The sequence below is a fragment of the Pelobates fuscus genome, chromosome 1, assembly GCF_036172605.1.
Source record: "Pelobates fuscus isolate aPelFus1 chromosome 1, aPelFus1.pri, whole genome shotgun sequence".
NCBI classification, from domain to species: domain Eukaryota; kingdom Metazoa; phylum Chordata; class Amphibia; order Anura; family Pelobatidae; genus Pelobates; species Pelobates fuscus.
The window spans coordinates 182,969,800-182,994,453 of NC_086317.1; the positions used below are offsets into that span (position 1 = coordinate 182,969,800).

At 43.6% G+C, this 24,654-nt stretch overlaps 1 protein-coding gene across 1 annotated transcript in view; it reads right to left on the reverse strand.

Moving 5' to 3' along the window:
• The window catches only part of PLCXD2 (phosphatidylinositol specific phospholipase C X domain containing 2), a 56,498-nt gene that overhangs the window by 13,909 nt on the left and 17,935 nt on the right, over window positions 1-24,654 (reverse strand). The window contains exon 2 of the mRNA XM_063444422.1: window positions 19,464-19,924. Within this exon, the coding sequence (XP_063300492.1) occupies window positions 19,464-19,924 (461 nt within the window). The remainder of the gene's footprint in view (window positions 1-19,463; window positions 19,925-24,654) is intronic.

A 24,654-nucleotide genomic window follows, 5' to 3' on the forward strand; every position in this document is an offset into this window, starting at 1 on the left:
CAGGAGTGCTGAGGTTTGTCTGTCTGTATGTAGGGCTTGACAGGAAGGGGAAAGGATGACTTCCCATGTGCTTACTAAGAACCTCTCACACAGGAAATGCCTTGCAGTAGGAGCAGGGGAAGCTCTGAGTGATGCACACTCATCAGTTCTGTCATCAATTATAAGAGGCTGATTGGTCTACAGAAGTAGTAGAGTACTTTGCAAATAACCCTTCAAACTTAAACACTCATAGCCTGAACCTGAAAATAAACCCTTTACCTTAATCCTATGTTTAACCCCTCTTAAAAAAGCTAAAGCTTATGTACCGCAATACTAAATTTAACCCAACTCTAAACCGAAGCTCTAAACTGAATAACTCTAAACAGAATAAGCCTTTATACTACAACTTTAACCCATCTCAATTTGTTAAACTTCTTAACACTAAACACCCTATACAACCTAACTCTGATGTTAACCCCTCTCTAACCTGAAAGAAACACTAAAGTGTTGGGAACACAAACACTTTAGTGCTGGACTACCTATTTAGTTCTCCAGCCCCTCCATAATTAAGAATACTTATCTTTTCTTCATCACCATGCTAGTCTTTTGCGACTGGCTTCTCCTCCATGGCTGAGATGATCAATGTTGATGATCTCAGTCAATCCAGTGATTTCTCATAGGAAAGCTTTCAGAGGCTTTTGCACATGCTCAGCAAAATGCCGCACTGCGCCAATATGCATCCTCATAGAAATGCATCAAATCAATGTAGAACATGGAGACACTGAATGTAGGTCCTGCAAAGATTGCAGGACCTAACCCAGGACATGTCTCTCGTGACTGTCAGAGTGACAGCCACTAGAGGTTACAAAGCAATAAAGTAGCCTGAACATGCAGGGACAGGCTAAGGACAACAGAACAACTACATTAAGCAGACTAAGTAGAGTGCCCATTTCAGCCCACCTTTTCTCTAAACACTTCTAACATTATCTTTAACCCTGCATGCCTTTACACAGCTTCATACACTCACTATACTCACAAATTCAAACAAAAAGCATTATAAACAAAGCAGAAATATGCACATACATACAGGTGGTATTTAAAATTATTCACCCCTCCCCCCCCCCATTGAAAATCAGGTTCATTGCAATCAGCTGAAAGTTTAAATTTTGAATTTGAAGGGACACTATAATCACCAAAACAACTTTTGCTTAATGAACAAGATTTGGTGTATAGATTAATGGCAGGGAACTGAGCAGTGAGACTGCAGGGGCATAAATAGTTAGAGCACTTTGATTAGGCAGCCCTAGGCACACCTCCTTTCATGTGATTTGCACAGCTGTCCTAATCACTTCCTGTAAAGATTCATCTAATGTTTATACTTTCTTTATTGTAAATTCTGTTTAACCCCTTAAGACCGCAGCCAAATGTACAAGTTGTGAACCAAAAAAAATGTAAACAAACCACAGATTTTGACTATATGTCTGTTCAACAATAATTTACCTCTTTCATATTAAATGCACCCACACTTATTATATATCATTTTATTCAGGGGAAACAGGGCTTTCATTTAACATCAAATATTTAGGTATGGAACATAACGTAATATGAATACAATATAAAAAAATGAGAGAAAATAAGATTTTTTAAAATTTTCTTAGTTCTATGTGACATTCTAACATGTCATAATACTGTTTGCTTTTACTGCAATAAAATACACATATTTGTATTCAGCGATGTCTCACGTGTAAAACAGTACCCCCTATGTACAGGTTTTATGGTGTTTTGGGAAGTTACAGGGTCAAATATAGCATGTTACACTTTTCAGTTTTTTCACATTGAAATTTGCCAGTTTGGTTACGTTGCCTTTGAGACTGTATGGTAGCCCAGGAATGAAAATTAACCCCATGATGGCATACCATTTGCAAAAGTAGACAACCCAAGGTATTGCAAATGGGGTATGTCCAGTCTTTTTTAGTAGCCACTTGGTCACAAACACTAGCCAAAGTTAACATTAATATTTGTTTGTGTGTGAAAAATGCAAAAAACTAATTTGAAAGCCAATTTTGGCCAGTGTTTGTGACTAAGTGGCTACTAAAAAAGACTGAACATACCCCATTTGCAATACCTTGGGTTGTCTACTTTTGCAACTGGTATGCCATTATGGAGGTAATTCTTATTTCTGGGCTACTATACGGTCTCAAAGCCAACGTAACCAATCTGGCGAATTTCATTGTGAAAAAACTGAAACGCAAGCCTTATATTTGACTCTGTAACTTTTGAAAACACCATAAAACCTGTACATGAGGGGTACCGTTATACTCAGGAGACTTTGCTGAACACAAATATTTGTGTTTCAAAACAGTAAAAAGTATGACAGCAAAAATATCGTCAGTGTAAGTGCCGTTTGTGTGCGAAAAATACAATAATTTTCACTTTCCCTGACGATATCATTGTTGTAATAAATTTTACGGTTTTGAAACACAAATATTTGTATTCAGCGATGTCTCCCGAGTAAAACAGTACACCCCATGTACAGGTTTTATAGTGTCTTGGAAAGTTATAGGGTTAAATATAGTGCTAGCAAATTAAATTCCCTATACTTTCGGCCTGGGTTGTTAGGCAGGTCCTGCAAATTGTAATTAATAAAAGGACCTAATTATGTAAAATTATTACATAAATATATATGTAAAATTATTCTATATACACGTGTGTGTGTATATATATGTATATATATGTATCTAATTTTTTTACTATTATTTTTATTTATATATAGGTATACATAGTGATGTATACGTATATACTTAGGTATATGCATACAGGGCCGGCCTTAGGGGTGTGCGAGCTGTGCGGCCGCACAGGGCGCCATGGACCAGGGGGCGCCCTGTGGCTGACACAGCTCGCACTTTCTCCTAGTGACAACCTGTGAAGGAGAGCTCAGAGCTCTCCCCTAATCATAGGCGTGCGCAGCCTATTGCATTAGGGTGTGCACCCTAAAGCACAAACACACGCCGCATGTATATATATATATATATATATACACATACATACACACACATACATATACTGCTGTTTGTGTGTGCTGCTGGTGCGCTGTGTGTGTGTGGGTGTTCGTAGTGTGCTATGTGTGTGAGGGTGCTGTTTGTGTGCTGTGTGTGGGGGTGCTGGTAGTGTGCTGTGTGTGAGGGTGCTGGTAGTGTGCTGTGTGTGAGGGTGTTTTTGTATGTGTGTTTGGGGCCTGTTAGTGTGCTGTGTGTGTGAGGGTGCTGTTTGTGTGATATGTGTGTGTGAGGGTGCTGTTTGTGTCGTGTATTTGTGAGGGTGCTGTTATTGTGCTGTGTGTGAGTGTGCTGTTTGTGTGAGGGAGCTGTGTGTGTTTGTGAGGGTGCTGTTAGTGTGCTGTGTGTGTGAGGGTGCTGTTTGTGTGCTGTGTATGTGAGGGTGCCGTGTGTGCGCGCTGTTTGTGTTAGGGTGCTGTATGTGTGTAGGTGCTGTGTGTGTGTGTGTGTGCTGTATGCTTGGAGGGATTGTGAAGGTGGGGGCAGATTAGTAAATAACCCCCTCCCTTCTTACCTTATGTAGGGAGGGGGATCCTTGCTGTCCAAGGGAGAGTGAACTCTAGCCTGCGGGGCTAGAGTTCACTCTCGCGAGATCTGAGCATTGCCGCGGCAACGCTCATATCTTGCGAGAGGAACCTGGCGGAGCTTCTGTCTAGAGCTCCCCGGGTCCTCTCCTGCCTCCCTCCATGCTGCTGGTGAGGTAGATCTTTGATCTCCCCGCCGGCCCATGGAGGCTAAGAGCAGAGCCGGCACTTAGATAGCGCCAGCTCTGCATGAGCCGACAGGGGAGATCCGGAGATCTCCTCTGCCGGCAGGGGTCAAGTCCCAAGATTCCCACCCCCCCAAAAAAAATATACACTCGTGTGTGTGTGTGTGTGTGTGTGTGTGTGTGTGTATGTATATATATACACGCGTACACACACTCACACACACATACTCAGACACACACATATATTCACAGACACACAACATACATTCACAGACACACACACACACACACACACACACTTACAGGCACACACACACACATTCACAGACACACACACTTACAGACACAGACACACACACATACATTCACAGACACACATACACACTTACAGGCACACACACATACATTCACAGACACAAACTCACTTACAGACACATACACTCACAGACACACATACACACACACTTACAGACACATACACTCACAGACACACACACAAACACTCACAGACACACACACATACATTCACATACACACTTACAGGCACACACAAACACATACACTCACACATACATACATTCACAGACACACACACTCACACACATTGACAAATTATTATTTTTTTTTACAAAAATTGTCCACCCAGCCTCCCTACCTGGAGAGCTGGCGTGGACTTGTCCCTGGGGTCCAGTGGGTCGGGCGGCTCTCTCCATACAACAAGCGGCGAGGGAGCTGTGTGCTCTCTGCTCCCTCTCGCCGCGCGGGCTGTCTGCTGTAGCTGGGAGCCGGAATATGACGTCATATTCCGGCTCCCGTTATCAGCAAACGGCGCGCGGCGAGAGGGAGCAGAGAGCACACAGCTCCCTCGCCGCTTGTTGTATGGAGAGAGCCGCCCGACCGGGGGTGGGGGGGATGTCCGAGTGTCCATGACGGGGGGAGGAGGAGGAGAGCATTTCGGGGCGGCAGAGTACCTGCGGGAACAGCGTTCCTGCAGGACTCACAGGCGTGCCGCGGGGATTAGGGTGTGCCCAGGCACACCCGGCACACCCCGTGCGCACGCCTATGCCCCTAATACAGGCTGCGCTGTGTAGCGTGGCCGCGCTCCGCCCCACTGCCTCTTAATGCTGCCCTCACTGATAGTCCCCAGACTCCCCACTCGGATCTCAGTGAGAGAAAGGGGGCGGGGTTAAACGCCGATCGGAGGCGGAGCTACATGGGAAGCGGGGCGGAGCTACAGGCAGGCGAACCCTCTGGTAAGTTAGGGGAAGCAGGAAGGAGTTCCTGTTCCCCCATCTACCACCACACTGCCCCCTGCTCCCCCATCCACCCTAACCGTGCCCCCTGCTCCCCCCTACCCTAACTGTGCCCCCTGCTCCCCACCTACTCTAACTGTGCCCCCTGCTCCCCACCTACTCTAACTGTGCCCCCTGCTCCCCACCTACTCTAACTGTGCCCCCTGCTCCCCACCCACTCTAACTGTGCCCCCTGATCCCCATTCCCCACCTACTCTAACTGTGCCCCCTGCTCCCCCTACCCTAACGTGCTCCCTGCTCCCCCCTACCCTAACTGTGCTCCCTGCTCCCCCCTACCCTAACTGTGCCCCCTGCTCCCCACCTACTCTAACTGTGCCCCCTGCTTCCCCACCTACCCTAACTGTGCCCCCTGCCCACCACCTACCCTAACTGTGCCTCCTGCTCCCCACCTACCCTAACTGTGCCCCCTGCCCACCACCTACCCTAACTGTGCCTCCTGCTCCCCACCTACCCTAACTGTGCCCCCTGCTTCCCCACCTACCCTAACTGTGCCCATTGCTCCCCCACCTATCCACTGTGCCCTAGCTACCATAACTGTGCCCCTTGCTCTCCCACCTACCCACTGTGCCCCTTGCTTCCCCACCTACCCGCTGTGCCCCTTGCTTCCCAGCTACCACCATTGTGCCCTCTCTCCCCCAGCTACCACCACTGTGCCCCCTCTACCCCAGCTACCACCGCTGTGCCCCCTCGCCCCCAGCAAGCTTATCTGTGCACTGCGCCCCAGCTACCCACTGTGCCCCCCTGCTTCCCCACCTACTCACTGTGCCCCTGCTCCCCCAGCTACCCACTGTGCCCCTGCTTCCCCACCTAGCCTAACTGTGCCCCTGCTCCCCAGCTACCCACAGTGCCCCTGCTCCCCACCTAGCCTAACTGTGCCCCCTGCCCCCCCACCTAGCCTAACTGTGCCCCCTGCCCCCCACCTAGCCTAACTGTGCCCCCTGCCCCCCACCTAGCCTATCTGTGCCCCCTGCTCCCTACCTACCCACTGTGCCCCCTGCTCCACCAGCTACCCACTGTGCCCCCTGCTTCCCCACCTAGCCTAACTGTGCCCCTGCTCCCCCCGCTGCACACAGTGCCCCTCCTCCCCACCTAGCCTAACTGTGCCCCCTGCCCCCCCACCTAGCCTATCAGTGCCCCTGCTCCCCCAGCTACCTACAGTTCCCCTTTCTCCCCCAGCTACCACCACTGTGCCCCCTCTCCCCCAGCTACTACCACTGTGCCCTTTCTCCCCCAGCTACTACCACTGTGCCCCCTCTCCCCCAGCTACCCTCTGTGCCCCTGCTCCTCCACCTTCCCACTGTGCCTCTGCTCCCCCAGTTACCCACTGTGACCCTGCTCTCCAACCTACAACTACACTACCACTGCTCCCCCAGTTACCCACTGTGCCCCTGCTCTCCTACCTATCACTACACTACCCCTTCTCCCCCACTGTGCCCCATGTTCCCCCACCCACCACTACTTTACCTCTGCTCCCCCACCTACCAATACACTACCCTTGCTCCCACAGCTACCACCACTGTGCCACCTGGTCCCCCACCTACCACCACTGTGCCCCCTGATCCCCTACCTACCACTGCACTGCCTCTGCTCCCCCAGCTACCACTACACTACACACCTATTGACACACACAGTACATGGATAAAGGGGTTTGATGGGGGGGGGGGGGGGGCGCTGTGAAGATTTTTTGCACAGGGCGCCTTAGGGCCTAAGGCCGGCCCTGTATGCATATATATATTATTTCGTACTACGTGTATATATATATATATATATATATATATATATATATATATATATTAATATCAAAATACAGTTAGAACGAAATTACACAGATATACATATTTTTTTATTATAATATATATATATATATATATATATATATAATATTATAATTATGTATATATTTAATCAATATCCTTCTACGTGTATTTTGATATTAATATATATATATATATAATTATATATATAAATATTAAAATACACTTAGTGTATGTGTAAATGTGTGCGTATATATATATATAAATATATATATACTTAGATCATATATATATAATATTTGTGCTCGGAATTTAAATACGTAATGGATAGTAACTGTGAGCAAAGTTGGTTGTGGTGTGCCGAAACCAACGTATGAGTGGGCCTGTAAATAAAAGAGGGCCCACCAAGGAGAATGTAATTATAACAGGGTGTAGGTGGGTGGGAACAATCAGCTGAAAGGCAGAGGTGAGTAGGGGCTGGGAGTTTAAGTAGGGGACTTACTCCTCCCACAAATTCAGGCCTCCACAAGTTCAGGCCTTTTAACTTGTGCTCGGAATTTAAATACGTAATGGATAGTAACTGTGAGCAAAGTTGGTTGTGGTGTGCCGAAACCAACGTATGAGTGGGCCTGTAAATAAAAGAGGGCAAAAAGATAAATTCGAGAAATACACACTTTATTGCATTTTTTACAAAACCAAGTTGCTGAAAGCTTGGCGAAGCTCTTTCTCCGGCTGTGGAATATATGCAGTATATATGGAGGATTTCCACCGCCCCAGTCTCTTGATGATATGGACCGGTGTGTTAGTGCTAGAGGCTGCTCCTATACGGAAGGAGTGCCTAGAGAATGCAATCGGGTTGTGTCCGAGCTTAGATAACAGAATTCTGATATGAACCATCAATTTTGCTGTGGTTAACGGGTGCCCTTGTAGTGTTAAGAGCGGAGAGTCCAGTAGGTGACCGTGCAGAGTTGACCGTAGGTGGTCTAGTACTTTTACCGGACACCAGGCATTATCAGTAGGGAAGAGAGGAATTATAGTAGGGTGTAGTGACCGGTTGGTTTTAGTTGTAGGGATCGAAAGTTGGTAGTGATCCTCTATTTTAGTGAGGTGTGATATTTTAAGTCTTAGCTTCGTATCTCCTTGACAAATTACGGTGAACTCTCTAGGTCTGAGAAAACCATAGAAAGCGAGATATAAAGCAGATTTGATCACCGTATTTGTGCCGATGTCGAATGGGGCTGTGTCAAGGAGATTACCATTAGATTACCTATAGATGGTCCTATCTTCAGGTCACTTAGCAGAGAGTGGAGGTGAAACCTTTGATATTCCTTTCAAAACCTTTTTGACGGGGTATGAAGACAGGAAAGGTGTGTTGTTAGGAAAAAAAGGTGAGGCTGTGGTGCTGGACCCCCGTGAGATATAGTTTAATGGTGTTGTGAGATAGTTTAAGGTGTAGGTAGAAAAAAGAGGCAAAAGCCACCATGGTTTGAATAGAGAAGTCACCTTGTAAACCGAACTCTGCTGTGAATTTATTAAATATATTAAGAGCCCTATTGTAAGTGATAGCCGTGTTTGGTGATAATGCTTGGTGAGTGAGTGCTCTAGCGTGGTTCAAGAGTGTGCTTAATCCAGGATTAGATCGTGGAACCGTGGTGTCCTGGATGGTTGTAGGTGAGCCGTTGGGAGTGCCTGAGAAAATGCCTGAAATTGAGAACGAGAGAGCGTCAGCGGCCGTGTTGTGAATACCCGGGATGTGAAAACAAACTAAGTGAAACTGGCCGGATGCTGCCAACCAGGTCAGCTTGCGAATCAGCCGCATGATGGTCAGGGAAGATGATCGCCCTTTGTTCACGATTTCGCAAGCTGCCGAGTTATCAGAGTAGCATTTGACTGCCTTGCCAGACCAGAGATGACCCCAGGTGTGTGCGGCCGCCACAATGGGATAAATTTCAAATAGTGCTGAGGTCTCTCTGAATCCTGGCAAGGCATCCGAATCAGTGGGCCAATGGCCCCTGAACCAGTGGTTCCCAAAAATGGCTGCAAAACCGGTATTGGCTGCTGCGTCTGTGTGGATGATGGGTGAAGAGGTGGAGAGAGGGGGAATAAACATGGAATAAACATTCCATTCCATTCCAGTCCTTCAAAAACTTCCCCCACATAGTCAGCCTTGGCGTGGGGGTCCAAAGAAACTGTGCCAGAGTCCGGAACTCCGTGCAGCAGGCAAAGGAGTCTGGATATGAAAGACCTTCCCTGCAGAATGATGTGCATCGCAAAGTTCAGGGATCCGAGAAGGGACTGAAGTTATTTTCTAGTGCAAACATCATTCCGCAGGAACAAGTCATCTCCCCTCTCAAACGTGACAGTTTGTCGTGGGGGAGGCTAGCTCTGAGGTTAACCGAGTCCAGTTCTATCCCCAGAAAGGTCAATTTAGTTGTGGGGCCTATAGTTTTGGCTGTGGACAAAGGGACTCCAAGTGTGGAAAATAGTGCAGTAGTGCTTCTGATTGCTGTGGGTGAAGGTGACCCTGGCTCTATTAGTAAAAAGTCGTCGAGGTAGTGGATAACGGAGTGACACCTGGTGACGTTCAGAAGCAGCCAGCATAGTGACTCTGCGAAAATGTCGAACAGTTTGGGGCTGCTTCGAGAACCGAAAGTGAGTCGTGTAGAGAAGTAATATTTCCCTCGCCATTTAACACCGTGTAAGTGCCAGAGTGAGGGGTGCATGGGTAGTAATTTAAACGCGTTTGTGATGTCCGTTTTGCTAAGCCAGGGTCGATTACCAGATGATATGATTGACTGTATGGCGTCGTCGATGGTTACGTACTGAAGTGAGAATTCGTCTGCTGGAATGAGTGCGTTTATGCTTGGAACAAAAGAGGAGTGCGGTGCCGATAAATCAATAATTAGACGTTTTTTTGTTTTTTTGGGGGGGAATATTTGTGAATAGCAATACCAATGGGGGAGAATGGTGAAGAGGTGAAGGGGCCGATCATGAAACCGTTGGTGATTTCAGAGGCAATGAGAGTGTCTATGGAGACTGGGTCTAAACGTGCTGACTGGAGATTAGGGCATTCTAGTGTACCTGGGGGAATGGCTACAATACCCGTGAGAAACCCTTTAGTGAACCCTGTGGTGAGATAACCCACCAGATGATTAAGCCTGGGATCCCTTGTCTTGAGCACCACAGAGATATCACCGTAATTGAATGCCTTGTTCTCAAGTACATCCTGTGAGGCTATGAGCAAGGACACCAGACACACATCCTTCCCGTCTAGGATATCTTTCCTGATAGAGTCAGGGACGGAGTGTGCTGGTGACTCAAATGGTGTAATGGCTGTGCCCGGTGCTGGAGGGGGGAGTATAGGAGGGCATGTTGGTATAGTAGGTACAGCCTTGAAAGCGACTGGGACTACCGTGGTAGTACCTGGGGAGGAGATGGCGCTTTCCACCTTAGATAGCCTGCTATTGAGGGTCTGTAGATTGGCCAAGATCTCTGCCAGGGTATCCTGGGTGGCCGTGCTGTTGCTTGGTGGTTGTCATTGAGAGCTAGTCCCTGGCCTGGGCTCGGGGGCTTGGTGAGTAAGTAGCCTATAAAGTTCAGCCTTCCTAGCTGTGGCCGGAATGGGGATTCCCCTGAGCCTAAGCTCGGCCGTAATTTTGGGAATAGTCCATGCTCTCAAGGACGTTGGGGTTGAAAGAGTGAGTGATTCGCCTGGGGACCCGGGTCTGGTAGGCCTGAATGGAGTTTCTTCTGTCAATTCTTTGGTTGGAATAGGTTCTTGGGACATTCTAAAAGGAATGATTATGTGAAAGATATATTAGAAGGGGCGTAAGGTAAGTAGGCGGGGTATATGGGGTAGTGTATATGGAAGAACTGGACTGTAATGCTAGATGCCAAAGCGAAAAACGTAACTGTTGAATGTTTGGATAGGTGAGGCCCTGCTAATGCCAAGTGGCGGTGAGAGGCTCTACCTATGATTTGGCTTATGACGTAGTTGCCACAGACGTGGTGGCGGGATGTTGGCCTCTCGGTGACAGTAGAGAGAAATCAAAACGTGTGGCCGTGACAGGTGAGGCCCTGACTAGCGCCCTGTAGTAGGGCATGCGAGGCTTGTAACTATGATTTGGGCGTGGGGCCGTACCTCCGTGTTGAGGTGGGGGGGGGGGGGGTGGAAGGCCTCGCTGGGATGGGTTTTCTGATAGGGTGCGCTAAGGCATTAGCCTAGACCCTGTAGCCAGTTCGATTGTATATTTAAGGATAAGGTGAGAGGACTGGAATGTTGTGTAGATACTAACCTTGACTTCTTGCGAATGGTATCTGGAACCTTCTGGTGGTAATAAGTGTGGTAAGTCTCGTCTTATGCTGTCCTTGAGGAAGAGTCCTGAGGCTTTAAGACAGATGTTGACGTATTTATGCGTATCGTGGTGGCGTATGATTTGAATTGGGAGTAGGTTGTTTGTTAGGGGCGCAACGTGAGATCCTGCATTGAGGGATCTGGAAGGTTTAAGTGTGTGACTGGGCTGAAATAGATATTTGTGAGAAGGCTGGATGAGGCCTTGGGGTGACGATTGGACGTATTTGGGTATAGACGTAAGTACCTGAAGGTATGGCTGAGTACCGGGTCAGGTTTTGGTGTTTACCGGAGCCTGATGGCTGTATGACCGTATGTCTGAGTAGAAATAATAGTAAAGAATTAACGTACCGTGGGCGTAAGCCTGTGGAAAAGTAGTAATGAACTTGAGACCGTGATAGGTTTTATATGAGGTGTAGTAACAAACGAGTTGTGAACTATACCTTGGTTTGACATAAAGAAATTACGTTATGTGAAACGGTTTAACTGTGTAGAACCGGGGGAAGCCTAGAATAATACTGGAGCTAAGGGTTAACCGAAGAAAAATTCCATAGTTAACGACAGGTGTGGAGGTAAGTAATAAAACCCAATATGTAAACATTTTAGGCCTATGGCTTTATAATGCAAAGTGATAAAATACAATACCTGTTCCTGTAATAAAAGACCTTGAAATAAACAACTTTAACGCAGAAAAAGCGATAAACCGATGCAGTTTGTAAAGCCAAAAATATGTGACAGCGTGCTTATATGGAAAATGAACAGTACAGACGTTTATGTGCCGGATATTGTGTTTATAAACAGTATTTATTAGTATATGTGACAAAATGAAGTGTTTAATAGGTAAATATTTGTTGTGTCAAGGTCAGAGAGTCTTTCTATGTTAGTAATAGATTGGAGCGCTCTCTATTCCCAGCATGATGGGGTTAATTGGTGGGAGTCACCCCTTGAATGTTATATACCAGGTGAATGTAATTAACCAGCACTAGGGTTTTAAAAGGTTAGCCTCTGAAGACAGAGAATCTAACAGCTGGGAGAGAGGAGGCAGTTAAGCCTGAGACAAAGGTACTGTGTGAAACCTGCTTAAAGTGCTGTATTTCATTTTGTTTAAAACTGGGAACTAGATTAGCTGGCCAGTTGGATAGTTAGTAATACTGTTTAGTAAGTCTCCAAGTTGGAGTAGGATTTATTTTCTTTTTGTTTTATTTTGTGGGAGAGCACAACCTTGTATATATTGTGGAAAGTGACAATAAACTGCAGTACTATTTTATCCTGACTGTTGCATTTGAAGTTTGTGAAGAGCCTGGCCATCCTGCCACAGTGTATAGAAACCGTACGTTTATGATAGACGTGGATATTTTAAAAAGTAGTAAAACAAATTAACTGGTTAACAGAAAGAAAATCACAAGGCAGATTTTTAAACAAGCTAATTATATCCCCAAACTGACAAAAAAAGGTATCAGTAGCAATATTGATACCGGAGAAACTGACGGAAGCCAAGCACAGAGAGATGGACACAGGTTTCTTCAGGAAGGAAGAGATTCTTTATTGGATCACCGATCGGGACTCAGAGGGACTAGCGTCACCAAAATACAGCAAAGTCTGAGCCCCGGACAATAGTGCAGGCTCCTTATATAGGCATATAACTCCTCCCATATTAAGCTCCACCCGCACATTCTCTTAACCAATCAACACAAATAAGAATTAACTTCCTGTTTGACCGCATGGCTTGTCCAGCACAATGGAGGAGGGGGAATACTATATCCTGTATTCTTGCACATGCTCCGTACACTACTGATCGTATCTTGCCACGTGCAACTAACTGATCGATACGTCAGCATATGCACGTACACATGCCACGTGGTAATCTCGGCCTACTAAATTTATTTTTACCGAGATTCCACCACAATATGACCGAACAGGGAATATACGTAAAGAAAAGTAGAATTCGTGAAATAGAACTTAGTGCATAATAAAAAAATATGTAAATACTCTTCCTATTTGAATAAGAACTAGCCGAATATGGATTTAGAGCAAGGTGTTTGTGTTTTAATCGTACAAAATAGATTGGTCCTGGGTGACCAAACGTAAATAAGAGAATGCCCGTAATAATATTACTGTGTATATAAATAATAATAGATTAGGTAGTTTCCGTACGAATATGTAAAAGCAGTGATAAAGTGCCGAGCGTTCGTCTGTTTTGGCGTGAACACTGAAATCGGTTAAAAAAGCGTGTATTTGTACAAATATGATAGAGGGAGCCTACCCCTACGTTTTTAGGCCCGAACGGCGGGAAATAGCGGGGCGCTATTTCCTACGCCTAACTTACGTGAACGTGCCGGTCTCGTGACCGGAAACCGGGTACCTTGACCGGGAACCGAGTGGAAGGCCTCAAACGGACAGAGGACTGGTCAGGACGTCTGACTGCTGGAAACAGGAAAAAATTCTGGAGGGAAGCTGGACAGGAAGTGCTGGTTGCTATGGGGACAAAACAATCAGCTGAAAGGCAGAGGTGAGTAGGGGCTGGGAGTTTAAGTAGGGGACTTACTCCTCCCACAAATTCAGGCCTCCACAAGTTCAGGCCTTTTAACATATATAAATGATCTAAGTATATTTTATTTTTAACTTTAATTTTTATTTTATTTTACGTTAAGGGGTTAAGAGGGGAGGAGAGGGGCAGAGACAGTGTCAGCCAGTGATTTTACATCACTGGCTGACACACAGGATCAGTGATCACAGTGACTGCCTGTCACTGTGATCACCTCCTGCAGATCGCGGTAATTGGCCACAGGGGGAGTGCCTGGGTGGCCAGGCATGCCCCCCACCGTGATCTGCAGGGGGATCCTGCCTGCAGTTACTATGGGTCAGCCAATAGGCTGACACATAGTAACTCTGATCGCAGTGACAGGCTGTCACTGCGATCAGATCGCAGGGAGAGGCTGTCTCTGCATTCAGATCGCAGAGACAGCCTCTCCCTGTGATCATACTCTGCAGATCGCGGTCACTGACCGCAGGGGGACTGCCTGGGGGGCCAGGCATGTCCCCCGACCGCGATCTGCAGAGTGAAAATGCGGCCAATCGCAGTGACAGCCTGTCACTGCGATTGGAAGCTGCAGACCGCGGTCCCCAGGCACAGGGGGGCTGCCTGGGGGGCCAGGCATGCCCCCCGACCGCGATCTGCAGCGGCCATGTGCCGCCGGCCACGTGGGGGGGTAAGACCATGCCACGTACCATGCCAAATAAGGACGGCATGGTACGTCCTGCGGTCTTAAGGGGTTAATTAAAAATTTCCTATCTCCTGCTTGTTAAAGAATCACTAACTTGTCAGTAAACCAACCTGTTTTTCTGACACTATGTCATCCTTGGGGGACCCTCCCCCTCAGGGTCCGCCTCCCGTGGTGCTGAAGGAGTTAAAACCTCGGCGCTGGTGACCTCTCCTCCCCTGCCGATGTCAGCCCGAGTGGAGCGGAATGCGCGTGCGCGGCAAGAGCCGTGTGCGCATTCTGACAGTCCATAGGAAAGCATTTCTGAATTAGGAAAGCATTTCTCAATGCTTTCCTGTGGACATTCTGCACGCTGGATGCAAATTTCGCATCCAGCGTCGCAGAAGTGCCTCTAGCGGCTGTCAGGAAGACAGCTACTAGAGGTTGGATAAACCCTGCTATGTTCACATGTGAAGGGTTAAAACCTGAGGGACCTGGCACCCAGACCACTTCATTGAGCTGAAGTGGTCTGGGTGACTATAGTGTCCCTTTAATTTATTTATAAAATGTATTTATAAAATATTTTACCAGGAAGGATACATTGAGATTTCTCTTGTTTTCATGTATGTCCTATAAGATCTAGCTTGCTAGATCTTACAGGAGCCAGCTGTATATGATTTAAGTTCAATTTACAAAGCCAGTGATAAATACTTTTAAAGTAAGCTAACATCTGATTGAAAATTAAACAATTTAGTTTTTTTGCATTCTGTGTCAGTCACTGCCAGGGGAGGTGTGGCTAGGGCTGCATAAACAGAAACAAAAGTGATTTCACTCATAAATGGCAGATAATTAAACAGTGAAACTTCAGAGGCATGATTTATATACAAAAACAGCTTAATTAAGCTAAGGTTGTTTTGGTGACTATTGTGTCCCAAACTTCTGGAATAAAAGAGAATCATGACATGTCACACATGTCATGTGTCCTTAAGGGGTTAAACCTGATTTTCAATGGGAGTTGAATAATTCTGATTACAACTGTAATGGCATTTAAAAAAAAAAAAATGTTTTTTTTAAAGATGTTTTTAGGCCTGCAATGTTCAGTTAATAAATGTATTATACTTATTGTATTTGTCCTTTAGTTAGTTGAGGAGCAGGTGGTGCCTTACATATTTACAATTATGTTGCTCTTGTTTTATGAGAGCTGTTATAAATATAGCTTATAGGCAACATTTAATTTTAAACATAAATATTACAAAATAATTATCACTGATTCACGAAGGGAATGCAGAGGAACAAGTACAGGAATCTGAGTGGGTGATGGAAAGCCCTGGAGGACTTGCAGTCCTCTCCAAAGAAAACATTGTGAAATGGCCAAGTCATTGATCTTTTACAGATAAAAAAACACATTTTGCTAGACCACATTCTTAGAATTGTTATTACTAATTACGGTAACACCCTCTACATTTACAATGACTTCTACAAGTGAGATAAACCACAGTCATATTCTGGTACACTGTATCTGTTTTTATTTAACTGCCTTTTAAACTTGCTTTTTATTAGAAAAGAATGCACTACTATTATACACTTATCAGCTACAACATTAAAACCACCTGTGTAGGTCCCCATCATGCTGCCATGAGTGGGGCCTACACGGGTCGAGCGTCAAATAAGTGCGATTTACTCAGTGTAAATCGCGGAAGCAGCCTCTAGTGGCTGTCAGGGAGAGGCTGGATTAACCCTTCAGTATAAACATACCCTCCTCCTCCTTTTCGCGGTCGTTGGCTGAATGCGCATGCGCGGCAAGAGCCACGTGCGCTTTCAGCCAGTCCACAGGCTGGCGAGTTCTCACTGTGAAAATCGAAGTGAGAAGCGCAGAAGCGCCACTAGTGGCTGTCAATGAGACCGCCACTAGAGGCTGGATTAACCCTATTGTAAACATTGTAGTTTCAGAGAATTTCAGCTGCAGAGTTAAAACTAGGGGGACATGGCACCCAGACCACCACATTGAGCTGAAGTGGTCCTTTAGTGGTCCTTTAACTGGTGAAATGCATTTAGGATAACAGATCAGCCCTATTCATTGTTTATTGTGATTAATGTTTATTTTGTTTTTATCACATTGTTTTTTTAAATTGGAATATCCTTTTCTGGAAGGTTCCTGCATATCTTTGGAGGGTAACACCACCCAACAATAGGTGTCTGCTTTGCAAATAGAGCCTACAGGGAAAGGCTAATCTCAATATGAGTGTATCACCTTCTTTTTGATTTCTAGTTTTAAAGCCATACTACACTATTTTGTATTTCTCCCATTTTTCCCACATACCAGCACAAAGGAAATCATAAGAAAGCTTCTGAATGGAGGATAGGAGTCCCCTATTTTTCAATGATTCATATGCTAAGAGTAAGCCATTCCTGAGGGCTTTCTATTTGTGAGTTGGCAATTCTACCATTATGTTATTTAAATGTATACCTCATTCCTATACTTTTATTGTCTGCACTATGATGTTTTAATGTTTACATTTTTAAGGTCTCTTGAATGTCATTGTAAAAACTGTGAATCATTCACTTTATATCTCTGTTTTAACATATTAGTTAATATCACCTGGTTGGATTGTATCTTAAAGGTACACTACATCACTTGCACAAGCTATATTGATTGCATTAGTTTGGATATTTTGGGTGCACTTTAACCATTTGGGTTACCTGTACTTCATAGCACTTTGCATTTAGCATTTCATTTTCATAGACTTTTTTATTACTTCAGTTGTGTATTTTTATACATTTATTGTGTCACTGAAGCGCTCCACTCTTTTTACAGCACACATTGTAAGAGATTAAGAGGCATAGCTTGAGTGTTTTTGAGCTGCTCAATAATTCCTTTTATATATTACATCAACTTTTAATTAATGTAGTTTTTAAACCCCTTAGTGACCAGACTGTTTCTCAATTTTCTTACTGTTAAGGACCAGTGCTGTTTTAAAATGTCTGAGTTGTTTGTGTTTAGCTGTAATTTTCCTCTTACTCATTTGCTGTAACCACACATATTATATACAGTTTTTCTCGCCATTAAATGGTCTTTCTAAAGATATCATTATTTTCATCATATCAAATAATTTACTATATAAGAATTTTTAAAATATGATGAAAAAAATAAAAAAAAACACTTTTTCTAACTTTGACCCCCAAAATCTATTATGTATCTAGAAACGCCAAAAAACGCCCGTGCTAAATAGTTTCTAAATTTTGTCCTGAGTTTAGAAATACCCAATATTAACATGTTCTTAGCTTTTTTTTTTTTCCAAGTTATAGGGCTATAAGCATAAGTAGGACATTGCTATTTCAAAATATATATATTTTAAAAACATTTTAACAGTGACATTGTAACAATGTTGTCTGTCATACATCTCTGAATCACACCTCACATGTATTTTTAAAGTAGACAACCCAGGGTATTCAATATGGGGTATGTCCAGTCTTTTTTTACTAGCCACTTAGTCACAAACACTGGCCAAATTTAGCATTTATATTTGTTTCTGTGTAAAAATGCAAAAAACTTTTATGAATGCTAACTTTGGCCAGTGTTTGTGACTAAGTGGCTACTAAAAAAGACTGAACATGCCCCATTTGCAGTACCATCGGTTGTCTTTTGTCTATTGCAAATGGTATGCCATCAAGGGGGTAATTCTTATTCCAGGGATACGGTACAGTCTCAAAAGCAATGTAACCAAACTGGCAAATTTCAATGTGAAAAAAATAGAAAAGCAAGCCTTATATTTGACCCTGTAACTTTCAAAAACACTATAAAACCTGAACATGGGGGGGTACTGTTATACTCGGGTGTGTGAAAAAAAGCAAAAAACTTCCATTTCACTGACATAATGATGGCTGTGATATGTTTTACTGTTTTGAAACACTAATATCTGTGTTCAGCAAAGTCTCTTGAGTAAAACAATAAATTACATATAAAATTACATATATATATAAATATATAGATTTTTTTACCTTTTTTATTTACTTATTATTTATATTTTATATAAATTATACATGCATTTTTATATTAATATATGTATATATTAATATAAAAATACACTTAGTATGACATTATATATACGATATATATACATTTTATATATAGATATAATATATGTATATATATATATATCTCTTAGGGAGTTAATACACAAAGCATTTTCACAACCTTCTTCCACTGCTGATCCATTGCTGACGCTCACATCCCCATTAAATGCACTTTTAATGGTGGATAGCAGTCATCATGGGCACTCTAACCAATCTGTGGCTACGCATCCCAAACTGTGATGCACTGTGTGTTCTGATACCTTTCAACCATGACCAGCATTAATTTTATCAGCAATTTGAGCTACAGTAGTTCTTCTGTGTGATTGGACCAGACTGCTAACCTTTGCTCCCCATGTGCATCAGTTCACTTGACTGTCCATCTTTGCACCACTTTTGGTAGGTAGTAACCACTGCAAACTGGGAACACCCCACAAGATTTGCAATTTTTCACATGCTCTGACCCAGTCTAGTCATCTATATTTGGCCCTTGTCAGAGTCACTCAGATCTTTTTGCTTGCCCATTTTTCCTGTTTCGAATACATGGAATTGAAGAACTGACTTGCTTCTTAATATATCCCACCCCTTGACAGGTACCAGTGTAATTGTAATATAATCAATGTTATTAATTTTACCTGTCAGTGGTTTTAATGTTGTGGCTGATCAGTGTATACAGGAACATTCAAAATAATCCTCATGTAAATACACAAGAACTTACAGAATTGCATGAAGATAGTGACATATTTTTGGAGAGACCATTGAGCCAATCTCTTCTAGAATGTCAATATATTGCCGGCATACAATTAACACGCTGCAAACTACCATTTCATATACAGTTGAAAATGTTATAATAACTAAATATAAGAATATGCCATATATGAAAGAAAGCTGCAAACAGAGCAGATATGGCAATTAATTAAATTAATGTGAAGTTAAATTGACAGACAAATGCCCAAACAAATAGTACATAATTTACCTATAAATAATAAATGTAATTACATAGGTGAATTAAATGTTTAAATTTTCCTACCTGTTTTTTTCTCTCCCACAAATGTTGTAGTGTAATGTTTTCTACACAATCAGCAATACATAATTTATTTCCAAATACTTCTTTTAACATTTTGACAAGGTATAAATGATGACCATAATCCATTGCGTAAAAATGGTTGAAATCCAACAGAACAACCTCTTTATCATGATTAGTTAAGAAGTCATTTATTTCTTTCAGTCCATCCCACACTTTAATTCCATAGAGACCATGTATAAAATAAATATCTGGTCCTGCTTCTTCTGGTTTGGAAGACACTCGTAGGTCAAAATAGCGAATACCTGACTCCAGCTGTTCCTTAAAGGTTAAATTTTGAGTAACAGACCACTTCTTCATTACTCTTTTCACCAAAGAAATTTTTGCTAAGCGTTTGATAGACGCTCCCTGGTCTGGTGCAACTGGAGACTTTTCATCAACCCAAAAGCTGAAAGAATCATGTGATCCTGAAACGCAATAGGGTTGGTAAATCATCAGTGGACCCTTTGTAATAACAGCTACGGCTTCATATAGGCATTTATGAAATATTTTATATGTGTGTAGTTATTGTCTTTTCTTATGACAGAATATTGTCCAAATATATAATCTAAATATTCTGCTCTCCTTAACGACAAAGCCTGATTTTAATATAATTACATGATGCCTATGTTACTACATTTGACCTCTTGGTTGTCCCACCACCAACAGTTGTCCACACATCAGCAGAATTTTGTCCAAAGAGTATGTACAGTTACCATGTTCTAAGAAATGGAAGGAAACTCTCCCAGACTTGCACCAAATTTTGTTAAAACTATGATACATATATGACACAGAAATACTTGGAAAGCACAAGATTGTCAACCTTGACACACCTTTTCCCACCACATATTCTGTCAGTGGCTTTATTACGGTAGACTTGACACACACAATGTTTTACCCACCAATTCCCCCCTCATCTTATCTGTCAGATCTTATCTCAGGGGTGACTCACAGAGCAGATTAAATAGAGATTAGGGCATATGGTGCTTCCTGGGGCAGTGCTGCACAGTGTGCAGCACTGACATTTAGTGTCTCCACCCTCTGCATGGAGACACTGAACTTTCCTCGTAGAGATGCATTGATTCAATGCATCTCTATGAGGAGATGATGGTTGGGGAGGGCTGTATTTGGCTTGTGCTGGCTTTGCCCCTCATATGCCTCCTTGGTAATTTTATCCAATCCAATGCTTTTCTATGGGAAAGCAATGTAATTGGCTTTTGATCAACACTTCTGATTATGTCAGCCAAGCAGGCAGATCTGGGACAGAGCAAGCAGCAGCAGACTGGAATAAAATAGATTTTACTATATTTAGGGAGGGCAAGGGGGTAGGGAGCTAGATGATTATTTTAACACTATAGGGTTAGAAATACATATTTGTGTTCCTGACCCTATAATATTCCTTGCAGCTAAAGTTGCTGACAGTCACTTTAAATCCCTGGTCCATATTGCCCTTCATGTAACAACCAATTCTATATGCCCCTTGCTCACTGATAATCTGCTGGACTGTCTTAATATGGGTTATACAATTCCAGACATTTGGATAGTGCCAGCCAACTTTATAAGGTGTGTTATCTTATGATTGCCATGCCTAATATAATAAGCACATGTACAGGCCCGTCTGAAGTCTGCCAATGAACATCTGAATGAAAGTGTTGTGGTCAGATGAGACCAAAATCGAGCTCTTTGACATCAACTCAACTCGCCGTGTTTGGAGGAGGAGGAATGCTGCCTATGGTCCCAAGAACACCATCCCCCCCAGTCAAACATGGAGATGGAAACATTACACTTTGGGGGTGTTTTTCTGCTAAGGTGACAGGACAACTGCATCGCATCAAAGGGACGATAGACAGGGCAATGTACCATCAAATCTTGGGTGTGAACGTCCTTCCCTCAGCCAGAGCATTGAAAATGGGTCGTGGATGGATATTCCAGCATGACAATGGCCTAAAACACACAGTCAAGGCATCAAAGAAGTGGCTCAAGAAGAAGTACAATAAGGTACTTGAGTGGCCTAGCCAGGCTCCAGACCTTAATCCCATAGAAAATCTGTGGAGGAAGCTGCAGGTTCAAGTTGCCAAACGTCAGCCATGAAACCTTAATGACTTGGAGAGGAGCTGCAAAGAGGAGTGGGACTCCCGGGATGTGTGCAAACCTGGTGGCCAACTGCAAGAAACGTCTGACCTATGTGAATGCCAACAAGGGTTTTGCCACCAAGTACTTAGTCGAAGGGATCAAATACTTACTATGAAACAAAGGAAACACAAGGGTAAACCATTTGGAAGATAAACCCTTTTGTGCAAGGAGTAACCCAAACTAAAATGTCACTTTTAATATAATTGTTTAAAATGTTTCATTTAAAATACTTGATCGCAGATATAATTAATATCTATAATAGGATCAAATCCTACAGAAAATATATTTTATCAGGAAAAGGATTGTAAGGAAAAAATAATAAAGTAAATCTTGAAAACAATAAATTAATGATCTAAGTATAAATTTTCTTATTTTATTAAGATGCTCAAGTATCCTAACTTTAAAGCGGCACTGTCATGCCGAATCCTGTTTTTTTTTTTTTTTAACCCCCATCCCGCCTCCACTACATCCAATTGACCCCTTAGTCACCCCCAAATCCCCCTAAGCCCCCCATATTACCTATTTATTAATCTTTATTTTCTGCCCCGATCTATATTCAGGGCGCCACCATCTTTGTGTGGGTAGATGAAGTCCCTGTGCACGTCATCTGCCCACACTAGATAGACTGTGTGATTCCCGCACATGCCCAGTGAAACACCTGGACATGCGAACGGGAATTTCATCTATTCATTCATTCATCAGACAGACGAATGAATGAATAGAAAATGTCAGTGTTATCAGTGTTCGTTTGTTCGTTCAGTTTGTTACAAGGAGGGAGCTACCGGCTTCCAGCTCCCTCCTTGTAATATGTAAAGACAGAAGCGGCAGGGAGCAGTGCTCCCCGCCACTTCATAAGCCCCCCAGGTCCCCCTCTCACTCTATGGGGGTCAATATGACCCCCATAATAGCATAAGGGAGATTAAAATCTCCCCAATGCCCCTACTCGCTATACCGCGAGTAGGGGCATGTCCACTAAACAGTGAGTGAAAAAAAACCCTACTATCCGGCCCCTACCCCTGCGCAGCGGGTGGGGGCCCTAAATAACAATAAGGGGGGGCGGACCTATTGTCCTCCCCCCAGCCCCCACCCCTGAGCGGCGGGTGGGGGCCATAAATTACAATGGGGGGACGGGGACCTACTGCCCCCCCCCGGCCCCCACCCTTGAGAGGCGGGTGGGGGCCATAATGATAATGGGGGGGAACCTACTGTCCTCCCCCCCGGCCCCCACCCCTGGGTGGCGGGTGGGCGCAATAAAGATAATGAGGTGGGGGACCTACTGTCCTCCCCCCCAGGCCCCCACCCCTGGGCGGCGAGTGGAGGCCATAATTATAATGAGGGGGGGACACCTACTCTCCTCCCCCCCCCGGCCCCCACCCCTGGGCGGTGGGTGGGGGCCATAATGATAATGAGGGGGACACACACCTACTTTCCTCCCCCGGCCCCCACCCCTGGGCGGCGGGTGGGGGCCCTAAGTAAATAACCCCCCCTCCATCAAAGTTGACTAGGGGTCCCCAAGCCCCTAGTCACCCACCCCCCCACCCAAATAAAAAAGCCCCTACCTACCCCCCTCACCCTAAAATATAGTGAGGGGGGAATAATATTACTACCCTGTAAAGTAAAATTAAACTTACTATTCAACGTCTTCTTTTTTCTAAAATCTTCATTTTTCAGCCCCAAAAAAGGCCAAATAAAAATCCATTATACCCGTCGAACTTAAAATAAAATAAAAAACCTGAGCGCAAAAAAAAAAAAACAGACGAAAAAGAAAAAACCCGAGCTCAAAAAAAATTATCCATCTTCACCCATGGAGGCCCCGCGCAGACTGAGCTCCGCAGGGCGGTTGAAGGCTTATAAAGTAAATAAAGTACAGTAAAGTAGTAAATAAACCACAAAGTCCATGTGGCATCCTGTCTGTGATTTGTTCTTATACATGTTGCCTGTTATGGAACTAGAGAATACACTTGTCCTCTCGATAGATGCAGTGGCACAGGCCTTACAAGAATTGCATTCCCTAAATAATCCAGAATTTTCTGTAGTGTTAGTGATAGCAGGTTTGATAGAGTAACTAGGAGATAACATATTTTTAAAATTTTGATTCTTTTTATAAATGACTGTAGGGTGATCTGGCAAATGAACTCCCAAAATAGAATAGACCAGTGGTTTTGTAATCCCTTCCTTATCTTCCACTAGTCCACATTACACTGAGTAATAAAAGCAGATTTGAAAGTATCATTGGAAGTTTGTGGGATTGGTTTATCTACCAATAGAGTATTTCTCTCCAGTTGAGTGGTTAGACAAATGTCTTTTTCTAGAGTATTCCTCTTGTATCCTTTCTCCAAGAGCTTTTTTTTTATGTGTTGGGATTGGGTCTGGAAGTCTTGAACATGGGAACAGTTTCGCCTAAGGCGTGTAAACTGGCTCTTGGCTATTCCCCTTAGCCAAGGTTTATGATGGCAACTTTCTTGATTAACAAATCCGTTGCCATCAGTAGGTTTGAAAAAGCATTTGGTTCTGATTTGCCCATTCTCAAAAAACAAGGAAGATCAAGGAAATTGATCTCATCCTTATTCCATAAGGGGGTGAACACAAGATTATATAAATTTGAGTTAAGAAAATTAACAAAATTCTAAAACATAACAGAAGACCGTTTCTAAATAATAATAACGTCATCTATATAACGCCGCCAAAGAACCAGGTTTTCCCACCAGTCATGGCCAGACCACACAGCTAAAATTGAGAACTTTTTAAAAGACAGCAAAGCTTCACTTTTAGTAATTATTACTACATCAAATGCAAGGCAGTAAACTGACATTCAGTGCACTTCTAAATCTAGTAAATACTTCAATAGCAGTGCGACACTTAATATTATCCATACTTTAAACCATTTTGCTAACTCTTTTCTTTTGTTCTTTTTAATGTCTGTCTGTTGAATGCTGTCAACATGTTCATTGGGAAAAAGAACAAAAGAATACAAATGTAAAACTAAATATTCTAGACTGGATTTTTTTTTAATTTCTGCTCTATA